Source organism: Centruroides sculpturatus, unplaced genomic scaffold (assembly GCF_000671375.1).
Source record: "Centruroides sculpturatus isolate CEXI.00-Female unplaced genomic scaffold, Cexi_2.0 scaffold1657, whole genome shotgun sequence".
NCBI classification, from domain to species: Eukaryota; Metazoa; Arthropoda; class Arachnida; order Scorpiones; family Buthidae; genus Centruroides; species Centruroides sculpturatus.
Genome location: NW_019386118.1, coordinates 136,556 through 154,765, shown reverse-complemented (window position 1 = coordinate 154,765; position 18,210 = coordinate 136,556). Strand labels below are relative to the sequence as shown.

At 30.0% G+C, this 18,210-nt stretch overlaps 1 protein-coding gene across 1 annotated transcript in view; it reads right to left on the bottom strand.

Annotated features, from left to right (window-relative positions):
* Positions 1-4,186: 4,186 nt before the first annotated feature.
* LOC111613695 (serine/threonine-protein kinase MRCK alpha-like) overlaps positions 4,187-18,210 on the bottom strand; it is a 29,125-nt gene continuing 15,101 nt past the window's right edge. Inside the window, exons 3-5 of the mRNA XM_023355038.1 lie at positions 18,004-18,126; positions 14,816-14,970; positions 4,187-4,317 (exon numbers count right to left, since the gene is read on the bottom strand). Coding sequence (XP_023210806.1) covers positions 4,207-4,317; positions 14,816-14,970; positions 18,004-18,126 — 389 coding nt within the window. The 3' untranslated portion in view covers positions 4,187-4,206. The remainder of the gene's footprint in view (positions 4,318-14,815; positions 14,971-18,003; positions 18,127-18,210) is intronic.

Genomic DNA, 18,210 nt, shown 5'->3' with positions numbered 1-18,210 from the left:
TAACCTGTATTGATGTTATAAATGGAACTATATTAATACTGAACTAAAACTACAATCCTGGGGATAATTCATTGTCTTATTCAAATAGAGAGGAAAAAGTATTCTCTGTGATTTGATGTCCTTGATCTGATGTCCATGTTGTCCATTCTAAACACTAACAATGATTACAATATATTGTTAGAAAAGATTTTGACAATGCAATTAACTTAAAAAATCTATTCATTCAATTGAATATCAAACTTTAATACATTAGAATATTACACAATTAAAAAATGGGAAATGCTAAAATAAAGTTTATAGAAATTATTGATTAGATTTAAGAATTTAACTAATTTTTTCATCCTATTGTTTGTTTTAATTTTCTTTTAATTTTTTCAACAAAAATCCTATAAACGTATACTTTATAAGGTGAAAGACTATTTATAAACCACCTGAAAAAGATCAATCTCTAAAAAACTTGAAAAAACTTTTTGAAATTGATATTATATTTACCAAATGTAAAATCAAAATTGTGCAGTGCCATATAATTTTCTGTAACAGACAGATAGGAATTAAATTGGGTAATATAAAAATATAGTTTTAATAAATATAAAAATTTAATCTATTTAAATTTAATCTATTATTAGGCATCTGTGGAGGATGGAAAGGGTAATTATTGTACCTGTCATTCTCTCCTGTACAGATGTGATACCACACACACTACACAAAAGCCTGGGAACATTACAATTGAATAGAATACATACATCACACTACAGAAGGCCACTATATTGAATACGTGCCATATTGTTAGGAAATTTCTGAATACAGACATAGACACTGACACACGTATTTCATTTTAGTTTTTGGTTGCTATGCCTTGACTCTGGTCTGGCATAGTACACAGCCACTGGTGTGAACCAAGTATAACCCACTAAACCCAACATAATAATAATAATAGTACAATTTTCCACATGAAGATCAAGGGCAATTGTTTAGGCCTAATGATTTTGATATGAATACAAAAATCAAAACATGAATGAATGTCAGAAATATTGAATCAAAATCAGTTCCAGAAAATCATCAAAACTTTATAATTTAATAATGCTAAATTCAGACATAATTAAGTCTTAATATATTAAAAAACTTAAAAGTTTCAAAACATTCTCTGGTAAGATATAATCGCTTTAAAAAATATTATTACTTTTAACAAGCTACTAGATTATATAATATACATGTAATTTTTTAAAACAGAAGATAACTTATGCAATATAAATTTACATACATTTAAAAAGAAATGAAAAATATTTATCCAGTTAATTGGTTAAGATTACTTTTTTAATGGGATTGTCATTACTACTGAATACATTGAAATATGGAATAAAAAGTATTAAATTTGTTAAAATGCACAAACTATTAATTACATTGTGCTCTTATGTAAATACTGAAAAAGTTCTAACTTATATTTTTTATATAAATGTACTAAAATGCTTTTCTCATCTATCAAATCAACTAATTGTCTTTTGGCTATTTTACCTTATTTCACATGCAATTAATTATAATTTTTTCAGAAGAAAATAAATAAATATCAATTTTGTCTTAAAAACTTTGATAAAATCATTTAAACTACCAATTTCTTTACTGCTATTTTAATTATTTAAAAAAATATTTGATAATTTTAATAATAGTTGACAAAAACATTCCTTTTGTATAAACTTTGATATAATTATTATATCAATGTAAATACAAAAGGAATGCAGATGACGCAAAATTATTTTGCATAACCTGTCATATGAATGTCAAATAAACACATTTTTTAAATATTGTTTTTAATTTTGTGAATATAATTCATTACAGAATATTAAGATTATTTTTAAAACTATTATTAACAACTTTAATTGTTACTAGTTTAATTTATGCTGCTAAATAGTATGAGTATGCTTTAATTCAATATTTCATTCTGCATGTAATGTTTCTTATTTTTCAATGTTAGATAAACTATTCATATGTTTTAAAATTATGGCATATATATCAGATTATTCTATTAATTATTATGTAATTTAGTCTTTCATTTACTAATAATCTATTAAAAATACATATTAAGTTTACCCTAAATTCAAGAGTTCAAATTGCAATTTATCAAAATTTTTGTCTGATTTTTCCATCTTTCAGACCAGGGGCTGTATTCTGGTCACTGTCTCTTGTCTCTCACAAGCTAGTCGCTGATTGGAAAATCATTTGTTTACGTCTCGAGAAATCATCACGTCTCTCCAAATGCAATTCTGGAAAACTTTTTCTCTCGAAGATTCTCTTGTTACTCAGAGACGAGCAGATAGTTGTCTTTTGTCTCAATTTCATTACATCCAATATGGACGACTGGATGCTGCTTGTGCTGCACAATTGTATTAGAGAACGTTCTCTACTTCAGGAAAAAATATTTTGAGAGAAAATATGCTGATATTTTTTCAGTGCCTACTTGGAAATGCCAAAAATTCCATTTTTTTTTTAATTATTTTACATCAATTACTGAACTATTGAATATGATGTTAATCTTAGATAGTTAAGGAGAAATTAGATGATAATGATGGATCACACGCTTTGGTGAACTGAAGGTGTGTTGTATAGAGATTGAGCTCCGCCTCTGTGAGGTACTTTCATTTGTTCCTAATCAGCTTTGTGAGGAGAGACTTTTCCACATATGGAAGAAACTGTCGTAGACATGGTGGAAATGCCTTGTACTTATGAGAAATAGATTTAGGTACAATCTTTTGCATTCTGCAGCTTAACAGAAAGTGAAGTTGGGCAAGTAGTTTGTGCCACTATTTCTTTAGCTTCAGCAACGTGTAGAAGAGGTTTTTTGCAGTTTCCAACTCTTAATGATCAATATGACAATTTTCATGCCAAATATTGTATACTAAATGGAGAAGACACTGAGGACGATGTTACATGTACGTTTTTTATTGCAAGCACTTTCGATGAACCTATAGTCGTCATCATCAGGCGAAAATTGGAAATTTACCGAGAAGTTAAACGGAAATAATCCAAATATAGAATAGAATGCTTAAAATTTAAGTTGAAGCTTATGTGAAAGCCGTTAAGAACACGAAGCAAATATTCAAATATATTCAAAAACTGAACGAGCAGTAAGCTTTGTGATGTTTTTCAGCAGTGCATGTGTGGATCCAGACTTATGCTATGCGTATACTGGAGAATGCTAATAGTTGCTTAATTGCTTATACAGTGTGACCCATACAGTGGGCAGATCGAGAGTAGGAGTGTTGCATGCATCCTAGGTGGTAGTTAAGAGAGATTCCCATATAAAAACAATTTTTAAATCTTTACAGCTCCTGAGCATAATTGCTTGGGACCATAGCGGGTTATAACCCTGGTCGAGTACCTTTTTTGTCAGCTCTAGATGGTAATATTTCGAAAAATATCTAAGTACACATGCTTTTCTAACTTAGGTTTTTAACATTTTTATTTGTTAAGAGACAAATTGACATTACAATCTGTAAGACCATTATAAAACAAAAAACATAACTTTGTCAAAAGTATGTGCTTTATTTGAATGTGTGCTTTCCTTGCCATGTGATATATATGTACTCTTCATTTTCAAAAATATTACAATTTCATTGATTAAAATTCTATACCATGTTGCATGCGCAGATAACCCAAACATATATAATCAACCTAGTAGAATTGTGACGTCATCAACGAAGATGATCATTAAAAGTGACCAGAATTGCCACTGTCTCTAAGAGACGAATTTCGTCTCTAGTTTTGACGTCATTCGTCATTGAAAGAAAAGATGAGAGATACGTGACCAGAATATGGCCTCAGCAGTTCTTAAACTGTGCTCTGCAGACACCCAAGGATTTGCAAGTATATTTTCAAAGACTTTTTCAACATCATTAAAAAATTCACAAAAAGATATGTACATAAAAATTAAAAATACTATATGTGTTGAATAATATTTTATTTAATACAAGATATTTCTAATTGTGAAGACCATGTGTGCATAAACTTTAAGAACTGCTAATTCAAATTAAGTAGTTTAAAAATAAACTACAACCATATAAAATCATTATGTTCAATTACTTTAATATAAAAATAATAGATTTGGCAGTATACATTGTTAAATACTAAAAAGTAACTATATACAAATATTTTGAAACTTTTAAATTTAAAAATTACAGACTATAATATAATTATGAAAATTTTTAATGTTTCTTACTTATCACTAATCTCAGTATATTCAGTCATTGCAAGTTTCCTTTGTGCTAAAGCATCCTTAATTTCTTTATTCTGTAATTTTAATTTTTCTTGTGCTTCTATTAAATCCTACAACAATAAAATAGATACAAATTATTAGATTAATAAGTTATTAATTTCTATATATTTTTTAATAATATAAAATTATACTTGTGATATATTTAAACTCCAAAACTCAATTTATTCAAATTCAATTCAATTCTTTTTTGTCTGAACCTTAGTTTGTTAAAAGGGGGTTAAAGTATTACATAAGCTGGAGTTAGAACAGAACAAATTAATGTAATAGATTAATGTTTGTAAATTTTTTCAATTAGCTTTCTCTGCTAAACATATTGTTATATTTATGTTTAATAAAATTTATCAAACATATCTTTTGATTGTTTACTGTTTATAATAATTTTTATTACTTGTTGCTCTATTCAATTTTGCATATTTTTGAGGTCTTGAATGTTAGGAGTCACCCAATATCTGGAGGTCCCTGGGGCCAGGCCCAGTAGGTCCACACCTAAAGATGGGTCTGATTGAAAATGTTTGTTTTTTTTTCCAACAAAAACCAATCATCTTGTATGGTTTGTTCACAACACACTCTTATAATTAATGTTTGATAACTTTCGATCAAATGAGGATCTTGAAACAATCATAGAACAGAGAAATCATGTCAATCTAACAAATTTTTCAACACCAACAACCAATTATATGTATAATTACCCATCGTCAAACACAATTTATACAGTTTGTTATAAGCAACTTGAACATAACTTTTATCATCTAATTTCAAATGTCTAATCCAAAATGAAACTATTGATTTTATTATTATTAATGATATTCTAGAAACACCAAGTTCCAAACGCAACATGTAAGCTGAAATTTTATTACAGTAATACCCCGACTTACGCGAACCCGGAGTTACGCGATTTTCAAATCTCGTCAATTCGTCTTTTGTTTGAGCGCCACGAAACTCTTGATTACTCACTCCCCCCACACTATTGTTCAGCTTATATGTTCAGATGTGTCGCGCGGAATCGATACATAGCTACAATTTATTTTGTGTTATTTATTTCTGTGTTTGTTATATCTACGGAGACTCGAGAGACTGTACTATGTCATCCAAACGAAGTAGAACTAATTCTTCTGCATCAAACAAGAAAACAAAATCTTTATCTTTGGAATGTAAAGTTAACATTGGGTATGTTCGTAAAGTTGAACGAGTTAAACGAGAATGACGTCATCGTTATTCCTATTTCGTTAGACTTTTCGAACGATTCGTTACTAACGCGTTTAACTCGTTTGACTTTACGAATGTATCCATTATTAAAGACTTCGATACAAAAATGAAAATTTGTCAATTGGCAAAGAAGTTTGATCTACCGGAATTGTCGGTCAGAACAATTATAAAAGGCAAAGAAAAAATTCTCGAAGCTGTGAAAAATGCTCAATCTTTAAATTCAAGCATCATTCGTAAACGTCATGGTATTATCGCTGAGATGGAAACAATATTAAAATTATGGCGTAATAATCAAATGTGAAAAATTGTAAAATAATATAGGCCTAATTTGTTATACATATGTATTATCTAAGATTTTATTAAACATTTTTTTCTAAATTATTGTTTTCTTTAGTCTCTGGCCCCAATTAAAAATTATTTGTATGTATTTATATGCGAAATTATACCCCGACTTACGCGATTACCGCTCAGTCCCACCTATCGCGTAAGTTCGGGGTATCACTGTATATAACACAAAAATTTTTCTAACATATAAAGCAAAGGCAATTTTATTGTAACTAATTGCCAATACAGCAGAGCATAAAGTAGTACAGATGAAATCACTGAGTGAAATAAATTTATATAAATATGAGCAGAATTAATTTTAGCTCTTGAAAGAATAGGCCATATTGAACCCATTGCCATTTTAGCCTTATGTATACTATATTTTTTGCCTGTAAAAATTGTCCAGAAGACAAAAATAATACTCCCAAGTATATGCAATACGAAACGACTTGTAAATGCTTATTATTAAAAAATCATCTCTTTCTGGGTGATCATCTACCACCCTTCTTGAATACCATTACTTTATTTTTAGAAAAATTTATAGTTAATCCATAGTCATAGCAAAATTTCTCCAGAATTTCAATTGTACTTTGTAACATTTGTGGGGTATCAGTAAAAATTACAGAGTCGTCAGCATACATTCATACATGTAACTCAACTTGATCAGAGAGAGAAATCCCAGGTAAACCAGATTTAATAAGTTGAACTATCAGACCATTGACATACAAATTAAAAAGCAGTAGGCTCAAAATCTCACCCTGCAAAATTCTTATGTCGACACCAAATGAATCAGTTGTTTCAGATAATATTTTCACTTTTGCAGTTGCAGTATATAGAATATATATCAATCACAAGACCAAGAAACTGTTTATTTAAACTCATCTTTCTAGTAGGGCCCATAAAATTTTATGATTAATGGTATCAAAAGCAGATCTAAAGTCTACAAAAACAGCATAAAGTTTTCCTCTCTTTTTCTGCAATTTTAAATGTACGAATGCATTTAATACAAACATTTGATCCTGACATGATCAGCCAAGTCAAAAACCTACTTGCTCCTGACACAAAATATCATATTTAATAATCCAATCTTCTAATCTTTTATTTAATAAAGACGTAAATAGTTTACCAATTAGAGGAACCAAAGATACGGACGGGTCAATAGTTTTTGGGGTCATACACATTGCTTTTTGTGAGGGCCAGGATTTAAGAATGATGAAATTCAATTCAAACATTTTTTATTTTCATCTGCTGTTTTTCAACAAAAAAAAAAAATAATAATAATAATAATAATTTTAGAAAAAATTAGAATTAGTTCAAAAGAAAGAAAGAAAAAAAAACCTGACAATTTTTCCCATAAAAATCAATCATAAAACCCTGTTCCCACAAAAATATTTCCTTGCAGAAGATGAGTTGACAGTTATGTCATAATTATGTCACTTAACCCACCATTGGTCCAAAGAGATCACCTTTGACGTACGTGGGGAAATCTCGAGAAAGGAGCCCCCAAATAAAAGGCAAGTGCGATGACGACAGAGGGAAAAAAAGTTATTTTTGTATTGATGTGCGTGTGTGCGTGTGCCTGTGGATTTTCTGCCTCTCATTGCCACCGTCTTCAATAGACTTCCTATCTGAACTGTTCTATGATTTTGGGACTTATGTCAAATCAACAAACTCTTTCAACGAACCCGAGAAGAATCCAAGCTCAAGTATCATCAAGAATCAACATTTACGATTAGAGGTATTTATCCTACTCGTGATGATATGTAAGCTCTGTCTCGAGTTCTTTCAAAACATGGTCAAGGTTGCGACTACTATATTACTGTTAGTTACTTTCCCAAACAAAGTATTGATTGTTTAGAATTAATTAACTATATGGGATGTTAACCCAGATATATATATATACACTCTCAAACCTTTAATAACCTATGTCTATGTAAATATGTATATAAATGGATATATTGTTAATGAAATTTGATTGGTGTATGTTTCTTCCGACATTATCATCTCCTCCATTTCGAACCCGCAAGAATGAACGAGATTGCTTGTGTTTCATCGGTTATGGGGTTACTCATTGATCTCCCTTAAACACGTATCTATCTGCCGATAAATTGATAGATTGGTATCAGATCCTGATGAGAGAAAAGATCTAACGATCCCTTTTTTTCATAATTCTTTTCCGCTCAACAGAAACCATCCTTTAGACAAGTGAGACCAGATCCCAAGGTCTAGTGTCGATTAAGAGGTAGTAATTAAGAGGTACTTGCAAACATCCTATCCCTGATTAGTCTCACATGTTTTTATATATTGGAATAATCAAAAATTCAATCCATTTCTCTGGGAAAGTAGAGTCTCTTTTAATAGCATTAAAAAACCTCCAATGTTGTAAGAAGAAAGTTTTCTGAAAAACACTTTAAATATATTCTGTTCTAATAGAATCAATTTCAGGTGAGGTACCAGATTAAAACAATTAATAGCTCCATTTAGCTCCTCCCATGTAAAATCTGTAAAACATTCCATTCCTATTGGAAACACTTTACACACATTCATCAACAATTTTTCATCATTAATAAATAAAGAATGTTCTTTAGAAAATTTAGTAGCATAATAATTGAACCATCTTTCCAAGGAAATTCTTGAATTGTAATCCAATGGACTTTAAGGACTTAAGTTTAAAGGTATTAATTATTTGCCAAAATATTTTAGAGTTGTTTGATTTTATCAATCTTTTATTTAAGCTAGAAAAGTAAGACTGTTTTTCTTTTGACATACTTTATATTCTTTTAAATAGCTTTCATACAAAACATAAGATTCATCTGTATTTGAATTTCTTGCCTTCTTGAATAATTTCCATATAGCCTTAATTTGTTTATGATAGCTCTAGTATTACTCAATCAATCATCATTAATAAATATATTTTAAGCTTTTAAATTACTAATATTTTTATAAATTAAAAATTTATCTTCAAAATTAAACAACTCATAAATAATCAGTCTTCTTGTATTCGGTTTATATCTTCCAACTCTAAAAGCACATTTAATATTGACATCTGTAATCTTTAAATTATCGTTAAAAAGTTTTTGAACCTTAACTAAACCATTGTCCATTTTATCATCATCCTCTAAGCCTGAGATTATATTGTTATTCTTTCTTTATCTTCTTATCTCATTAACTTTTCATGCAAATTATTGCATATTATATTTATTTCCATATTTAATTTGCATTCTTTAACATAATCTTTTTCTCTGTCAGCTTCAAGAGCAGAGTTCACAACATTTACCAATGCTGTATCTATATTCTCAATTCACACTTGCATTCTATCTGAATGCTCTAAAAGTAATTGTAGTTCCTATTTGAAGAAGCTTGTAATTTCAGCAAAAGTCTAATTCCTTCTTCAGCATTAATCTCCTTTCCGGCACTTATATAAGACAAGATCAACTGTTCTGTTGACTTACCTGAAACATTTTCCTCACTTCCAGATCATTTTCTTACATTCTGTGGCAATCTGTCTTGAAATAGTGGCAAAAAAGTTTTCCTTTTCTGAGCCTGAAACTCTGACATTTTTCAAGAAAGCAAAAATGAGTCAAATCACAAAAGAGCAAAAAATTTAATGCCAACAGCAACAAGAGCCAAAAAGCACCCCAAAAATTCAATTTAAAAATGTACAATTTTATTATTTTTTATACCATCAAAAGATTTTTTCAATTTTGTATTGTTGATGTGGGCACAAATTAGATACATATTGTTTTTCAGATACAAACATCGCTAAACCCAATATATAATATAGCTACACACCAACTGAATGCCGAAAATCTATCGGGCTAGTATAAGGCTAATTATTAAATTAATTACATAACCAATTTGGCTTTAGAGGTAAGCGTTAGGCGCCATCTCTTATTAATATTAATAATTATAAATAAATTAATTAATTTAAATAATTTAGAACCGCTGGGAGAAAAAATCGGCCCAGAGCGGGACTCAAACCCACAACTCCTGCTTACCGTGCAGATGTGTTGCCAGTTACGCTATCCGGACCTCCAGTCCAATCTCCTCTTCCAGCGTATAGAAGCTAACTATATAACCATCGACGGTTATTACAACGCTGGCTGGGAACACATTCAGTGCCCACGTCCTACAAGGCACTCAACCGGCCATCACAAGCCCCAGCATACTAGCCCGATAGATTTTCGGCATTCGGTTTTTCGGATTCAACACCATTACATAATTAAAATTTTCTGAAACACTGATTCAAAATAAAACTGAGTACACCAAATTGTGTTTTCACACAGTAGGTGCGTCCTAAAAAATCCAAGTAAAAAAAAAACATGGTTCTTATGGAAAAAAAAAAATTTATTCTAAACCTATAACTCCATCTCCATTAGAATGTCAAAAGTTAAACTAATTAACTACTTTTTCTGAAGGATAACCTGTAAATCCTCTCTCTTTATTGCCCAAGTATTCTCAAATATGCTTGCCTAATACACTCATCGTCAAAAATTTTTTCATTGCAGCTCTTATTTTCCAAATATGCACTCAAAGATTTCTAATGTATATGTTTTCTATTTACTGTACTATTGTTCATTTTTTTAAAAATTCTTAAACATAGTGATACTCTCTTGAATGTTTTCTTTTCTATTTACTTTTTCTTTTTTTTAATTTTTTCCTTCTTTCTTTCTTTTTCTCTTCTTTCCTTTCTTGAGCATCCATTTCTAAGCTACTGATAATGTCTCCATCATTTACATTTATCACTTCTAATCTCTGACTTTTTCCCCAAAATCTGTAATTTCTCTGCTATCCTTTATTTCCTCAAATGGGACCACCATGAGGAATATCTGGATGGGAAAAGACTTTGCAGTAATGAGGATGTAATATAGCCCAATCAGGTGTGGCAATACTTGTAATCAAAAGACTTCTTCCTGAGTGGTATCCACAAACTTCTAGACTACTGGCATAAGTGCATTGAAATCCACAGCATTAGGTTGAAAGATAAACCTTTCAGTTATAATAAGTGGATCACAGTTTTTGTTTTATTTATAAATATGTTTACAAAAAGTTAATGTTCTATTTACATTATAATTCATATTTGATAAATTTCTACATGATGGCCCTTCTGCAATATATATAACAAGTACTTTTTTAAATTAAAGCCTTTCTGAATTGAATATTTGAATGTTTTTTTAAGTTTTTACTTTTTACAAATAATAAATAATAAACTTTAATAAACAATAACAAAAGTAATCTTAGTCATCTCCTTTTACAGTATCATCTCAACTTTTTTCCAATATAATTTTCTAATTGTAAATATTGTAGCTATTTTATATAGAATACAGTCATTTAGATTAGTTCAAAAATTTCCTCCAACAATGAGAATAAAAACTTCAATACAGATAACAGATATCCCTTGATTAACACAGTTCATTAATCCCTAAATGCTACCACATACATCCAAATCACGTTAATGAAATACAGTGGTACCTCAGTACTTGACCAAACAACCACCACCGCTAGAACAAATTTTCAGTTAATAACAAATATTTTTATTTTAATAAAAGAAAATAGCAAATTCACTAACATCTTATTTGCTGAGAAAAATATACCTATGTTAAATAAAGAATAAAGATAGCTGTTAAAGCTGCATTAATTAAAATTTCTGCCATATAAAAAAAAATTGTCACAATTAATTTTGCATGTTAATCAACGGATAACTGTAATTATAAAAATATAATTTGAAGAATTTATGATCACAGAAAGAATAAAAACTTTTGTGACTTTCTAAAAATAACTGTTTCAGAGAAATAGAAAGGTTTACAAAATATCAAGTGTGAAAAGATATAGATAATTGAAGTACTGTACACCCCAGAACAATGCTGTATAGCACATTTTTGGAAAAGAAAAATTTTTTGTGGACAAATGATGTATAGCACTTCCTTCACACAAAACAGATACTGGCAGATCTAATTTCCATCTCTGGATGGCATTTGTGTTCAGACACTTGAATGGTTTCAGTGAAACACTGCTTTATAGCAAACAAGATGGTTAATGCAGAGTATATTCACATTTCACTTCACCCAGTGACTTAAAACATGTTAAAAAGTAAAAAAAAAATAACAAAAGATTAACATGTATGAGTGGAAGAATATTAAAAAGAAGAGGCTGACAGACTCTGGAGAGCAATATCAAAGTCAAAGAGGTAAACAGGTATCTGGAAAAAATTGCCGAACAACACTGTATATTAGGACAACATTACAATTACTCAAGGAATGTGGTTCAAATTTCTACACAATGGCCCTTCTGCAAGTGTATGTCTTATTACTTCTAATATTTTTTCATCAGTAGTTAATGTACAACATTTTCCCTTAACAATAAAATATATGATTGTTCTACTGGTACATACATCCTTTAAAACTATTTCAGTTTTGAAAAATTCAATAAAAGTAAGGATATTAATCAAAGTGTTTGAAGCTTCAAACCTTTGAAAATTCTTGGAATTTTTAGACTTTGAAGCTTCAGAAAAAAATGAGCCAAGATTTTAATTAATATTCAAACAATAGTAAAAGTAAATTTCAGAGTAGAATAAATTAAAATGTTACTGTTGGCATGTAAACATAGTGAAAAATGTACAGAAATTTTACTTAGCACTCAAAACCATCAACTGATAATGGAAGGGTTTTCTCAATTTGTGGTAACATTTTAACAAAAGTAAAGAATCAAGTGCCTCCTCATCCTTTTAATGCTTTTGTATACTTAATTTTTTATTTCAAAGTAAATCTCAAACGTGTTTAATAATCAAACAGATTTGAAATTCTAAACTGAATTTGAATAAGGCTTGTTTCATAAATACAGACCAGAAATTTTAGAATTTAATTATAAGAATTCTCAATATAGTCATTTAATCAATTAATAATAAATTAAATTCATTCATTTCTAGTAACAATAAATTACTACAGCAAAAATGTTGGCATTAAAACTTTCAAAATTTTGAAGTTTCAAAGCTTCAAAGTTTTGAAAATCATGTTTTAAAGCTTTGAAGATTAAAAAAGTTGAAGATTTGATATCCCTAAATAAAAGATTGTTAATTATGAGTTCATAAATACTATGGTGTAGTAATATACTTTTTGTCTTGATTTAAGAATTAAATCACTATTAATGTTTCTGATATACTGTTTTTTGTTTTGCCTGTAAAAACTGAAAATGTACTATACATTGTTGTTCTGAGGCATATTTCAATTATTGAGAAAATTATAAAAGTAAATTCTTTTTTTTGCAAAGTTAAACTCTACTTTCAAAAAATCAATCATTAGAAAAACTAGGATTTTAAAGTAATGAAATTTAAGAAGTAAGTAAAAACTGCTTAGGCGACCACCTGCATTCGACGGGCACCTGTCAAAACAGGCAAAAATTTCTGGCACGGAATAGTTTATCCATAGAGTCTTCATATAAGTTATCTGTATTAAACAACCACCCATGTAATGCGACCGCGGGCATCGATTTTTGGTCCGAAACAACATACAACACCTGTAATAAGCAACCACTTTTGCGAATGTATCTGGTCTAAACTATTGTAAGAACCCATCTCAACAACGTTTCCACCTCCTAATATAATGATTTAGTCTAAACTATTGTTCGAACCCATCCCGGGCACTTTTCCTACCCTTGAAATTAGGTGTAGGTGCTAGTAAATTAGTCTAGCAACAAAGGAAATTCATTTTAGTTTGCTGGGAAATGTCCGAAAAATGAAAGAAATGCAAAGTGCTGTCGTTAGAAGATCGTATTAAAGTTATCACAACAGCAATTAGCGGCGAAGTTTAACTGTGGAAAATGAAATTTATTTTACCGTAGACCTACAGTATTTTCCTTGGGGGTATAAAATATTGTACACGATACAATTAATCGGCTGATCTCATCATTTGATAAAATTTATTTTTATTTACTTATCTATTTATTTATTTTGAAGCTCATGTACAGTACATGTGCGATAAATAGTTTCTGTATCACCTACCTTATTTCCCCGATATTTTAAGGAAAATATCCAAGTCATTTTCGCATGCAAAATATTCAAAAAACAATAAATGCATTAATGCAAAACTCAGTTTTACAGGCAACCTTCCTTTTTCGATTCCGCAATGACAATCACAGAATGTAATGAAATCGTACAATGAGAAAAAATAATAAAATCGTTTTATTATTATTTAATAATTTTTCTTATTGTACTTAAGAAAATATTAAATATTAAAAAATACAGTATTTTTAAAGTTAAAATAAGATTAAACTAGCAAATACCAAAACCAAAGTGATGTAGAAATACAACGCGCTTGTATATCGATGACGTAATGCACGTAACTGAGGAGCGAACGAAAACAACCGAGTTGAATTAATTAAGCCAGAAAAAAGAAAGAGTGCATTATAATCGAGAAAATGCGACTATTGTATTAATCTTTAAAATACTGGTATTAAATCTGTCTTATAAAATCATGACGACTCCCATAAATCGAGTTATCCGATAAGAATAAAATACAATATCAATATAGCCCTATCGTTGAAAAAATTCGCTTATATTTGCTCATCTCGAGTTTTTCTTAGTAGAAATGGCTAAAAAGTGCGCAAAATATGTACGGAAATACAGTATTACAGCACCACCTGTATTGGGCGATCACCTGTCTAAAAGACCATTTTTTGAAGGAACCGTGGGTGGTCACCATAGACAGGTTTTACTGTATATTAATTATTAATCTAAGGATTCAAATATCCAGTTTCAAGATGATCTACCTTAGCTAGAGAAGCACAATCTGTAAATTCACAAACAATTTATTACTTTCTAAACATTTCTAGTATTATTATCATTAAATGTAAACAAATGTTCTCATTACTTTCTCATCAGTACATATAATGTTTAAATGATTCAAAAAATTTATATTACTGTGTAAATAAATATTTATATGATTATACTTACATATTATTACTGTATTTGTAATTTAGGCTGGTAAGAAATCAAATAAAAATAAAACTAATTTTTTTACTTACTCTATGAATATCTTCTTTTTCTGTCTTTAAATATCTTAAAGATTTCTCCATTTCTTTATACTGGAGAGATTTATCATCTTGAATAGAATCTAATTCTTGTCTTCCATTAATTATTTCTCTTTGTTGATACATCTTCCTCAATTCAGATTCCATTTCTACATGTTAAAACATAATGTTAAATTTACTAACAAAAACATGCTAAATATTAAACTATTTTTTAAGTAAAATCAAATAGTTTCCTAAAAACTGTAAAGAAGTTGAAAACAAAATAAAATACTGAATTTTAACAAGAAATTATTTATTGTGACATCACAATACTAGGCTGTAATTTTTTATCATCTTTTAATTTAAAGAATCACATGACTTCCAGTCAGCCTGGATGTTCATAAATAGTTAATCAGGGCCTCTGGCCCGCAAGCTTTCCATATCTGCTCTCAATTTTCATCTACCTAACACCTTTCTTGATATTAACAAAGGACAGACAAATGGACGGCAGAGGAAATGTATAAGTTTGCAATTTTCAATAAAATTAATTTAGAAAATATGAAGAATAATTCAGAAATTTTAATTTGAAAACATGTTTTCTTTATACTTCATAATAGAAAACTCAGAAGTATTAGTAGTTTCAACAAATACCATATTTTAAATTTTATATTTCTTATATCTGTTTAGTTCATGTTAATTATTTAGACATTTATTTTAATGTTCATTCCAGTATGAATATGTATACTGTATTTCCTTAACTAAAACCCCAGGAATTTATTTTTAACCTACACAGTGCAGTATTTCAATGTTTCCCATGCTTCTAAACAATTACTAAGTAATTATATTAAAACAAAATTAGTAGAATTAGGAACTTAGTATTTACAGACAACTTTAAGAAATAAAAAAATAGAACTGTTTTTGAAGCAGACAAATGATAAAAATTAAACAAAAATAATTCTAATAGAGTATAAATTGTATAGTGTTTGTGTATAATTGCTAATATTTATTGAAATTTCTTTCAGTCCAGAGTTTATTTTTCACAGAACCTTTATTCCCCAGGTTTATTTGAATCCTGGAATTTAATCAAGAAAATATAATATATTATTATTATGTGTTGGGTTTAATGGGTTATACTCGGTACACACCAGTGGCTGTGTACTATGCCAGACCAGAGTCAAGGCATAGCAACCAAAACAAATTAAATAAGTGTGTCAGTGTCAGTGTCTGTATTAAGGAATTTCCTAACAATGTGGCATGTATTCAATATAGTGGCCTTCTGTAGTGTGATGTATGTATTTCTATTCAATTGCAATGTTCCCAGGCTTTTGTGTAGTGTGTGTGGTATCACACCTGTACAGGAGAGAACAACAGGTACAATAACTACCCTATCCATCCTCCACAGATGCCTTATTTCCTGGGCGAGTTCTGTGTACTTGCTAATTTTTTCAGTGCATGTGTTTTGTACATTGTGAGTGTTTGGAATGGCTATGTCTATAATGTATGTGATTTTATTGTGTTTGTCAATGAGTGTGATGTCTGGTCTGTTGTGGTAAATTGTTTTATCTGTGATTATGGCTCTGTCGTAGTACATTTTGTGCGTGTTGTTTTCCAATACTGTCTGTGGAATATACTTGTAGTATGGTTCGTGGATGTCTGCCAATTTGTGTTTCTTTGCAAGCTCTTGGTGTATTATATTTGCTACTTGATTGTGTCTATGTAAGTAATCTGTCTGTGCCAAGAGCTTGCAACCAGAAGTGATGTGTTGTATAGTTTCTGGCATGATGTGACATTTTCTGCATGTGTCATTTGTGAGTGTTGTATCTTTGAGTATGTGTTTTCTGTAGTTTTTAGTATTTATGACCTGATCCTGTATGGCAATCATGAATCCTTCCGTCTCCCCAAAGAGGCATCCCCGATCTAACCAGCTGTTTGACGCAGTTTTGTCAACAAAATCCTGGGCCAGGTCATAAGGATGCCTGCCATGGAGTGCCTTTCGAGCCCACGATTGCTTGATGGTGTCTATGCTTTTTATGTGTTGTGTCATGTCTGTATGATGTGAGTGTAAGTTTAATGGTGTGTTATTTGAGTCTGCTAGAGTTACTGCTTTATGTAACTGTGATGTTTCTTGTTTCTTGTAGAAAAACTCTCGCAGTGACTGTATTTGTTTGTAGTGAAGGTTAACTATGTCAATCAGGCCACGTCCGCCTTCTTTACGTGGAAGGGTTAATCTTTCTGTGGCGGATTTAGGATGATGTTGTTTATGCTTAGTAAGTGTTGTTCTTGTTTTCCTTTGGAGTTGCTCGAGATCTGTGTGAGTCCAATGTATAACTCCAAAAGAGTATGTGAGTACTGGGATGACATATGTGTTTATTGCTTTAACTGTGTGTTTTGCATTTAACTGTGTTCTGAGGATAGCGTTTAACCTACTTTGGTATTCTTTAATTAATCTTTGCTTTATTTGTGTATGTTCTGTTAGTTTGGCCTGTTGGAATCCTAAATACTTGTAGAACTCGCACTCTTCCATGGATTCAATAACGTCTCCATTTCCAAGTGCAAAATCTTCTTTCTTCAGGATTCCTTTTTCTATGTGAAGTGTTTTGCATTTGTCTAGGCCAAACTCCATTTGTATGTCCTTGGTGTATGAGTATGTGATTTGTAGAAGTTGATGAAGTTGTTTCTGTGTGGATGCATAAAGTTTTATGTCGTCCATGTACATGAGATGCGACAGTGTAAACTGTGTTGTTTTTTCATGTCTGATATTGTAGCCATAATGTGTGTTGTTTAACATGTTGGATAATGGGTTCAGGGCTAGGCAGAACCAGAGAGGACTCAAGGAATCTCTTTGAAAAATTCCTGGCCTAATGAATATTTCATTTGTTTGTATGGAAGTGTTACTAACCCTGAGATGTAGTGTTTGTTCTCCAGTGCTGCATAGTATTTTGGAAGAATGCAATGAGTGATGGATGTATTTTGTACATGTGTAGAATATGTAGCAGCCAACTGTGTGGAACACTGTCGAACGCTTTTCTGTAGTCTATTATTATTATTATTATTATATATTTTATATATATTAAATTTTTTACAGTATTTTAAAAACTCAAATTTTTTTATGCATGATTATTTCTTTAAAAAAAAACTCACTATAAATGAAAATGTGTACATTTTAAAAAATGAACTAAAAATGTTTCATTTATTTTACTTACCAGAATTTTTCTTCTTTAAAGTATTTACTTCATCTTGTAATTTCCTTATTTCTGATTCTGTATAGTTGCTCTTAATTCCTTTTATATCTTCATTTAAATCTAATTTATGGTTTTTTGCAGAATCTACATAAATTTTAAATTTACATTAAAATTCTTTGGCAAGTTATAAAATTGTAATCTATGCAATTAGTACTAAAGCAAAATATA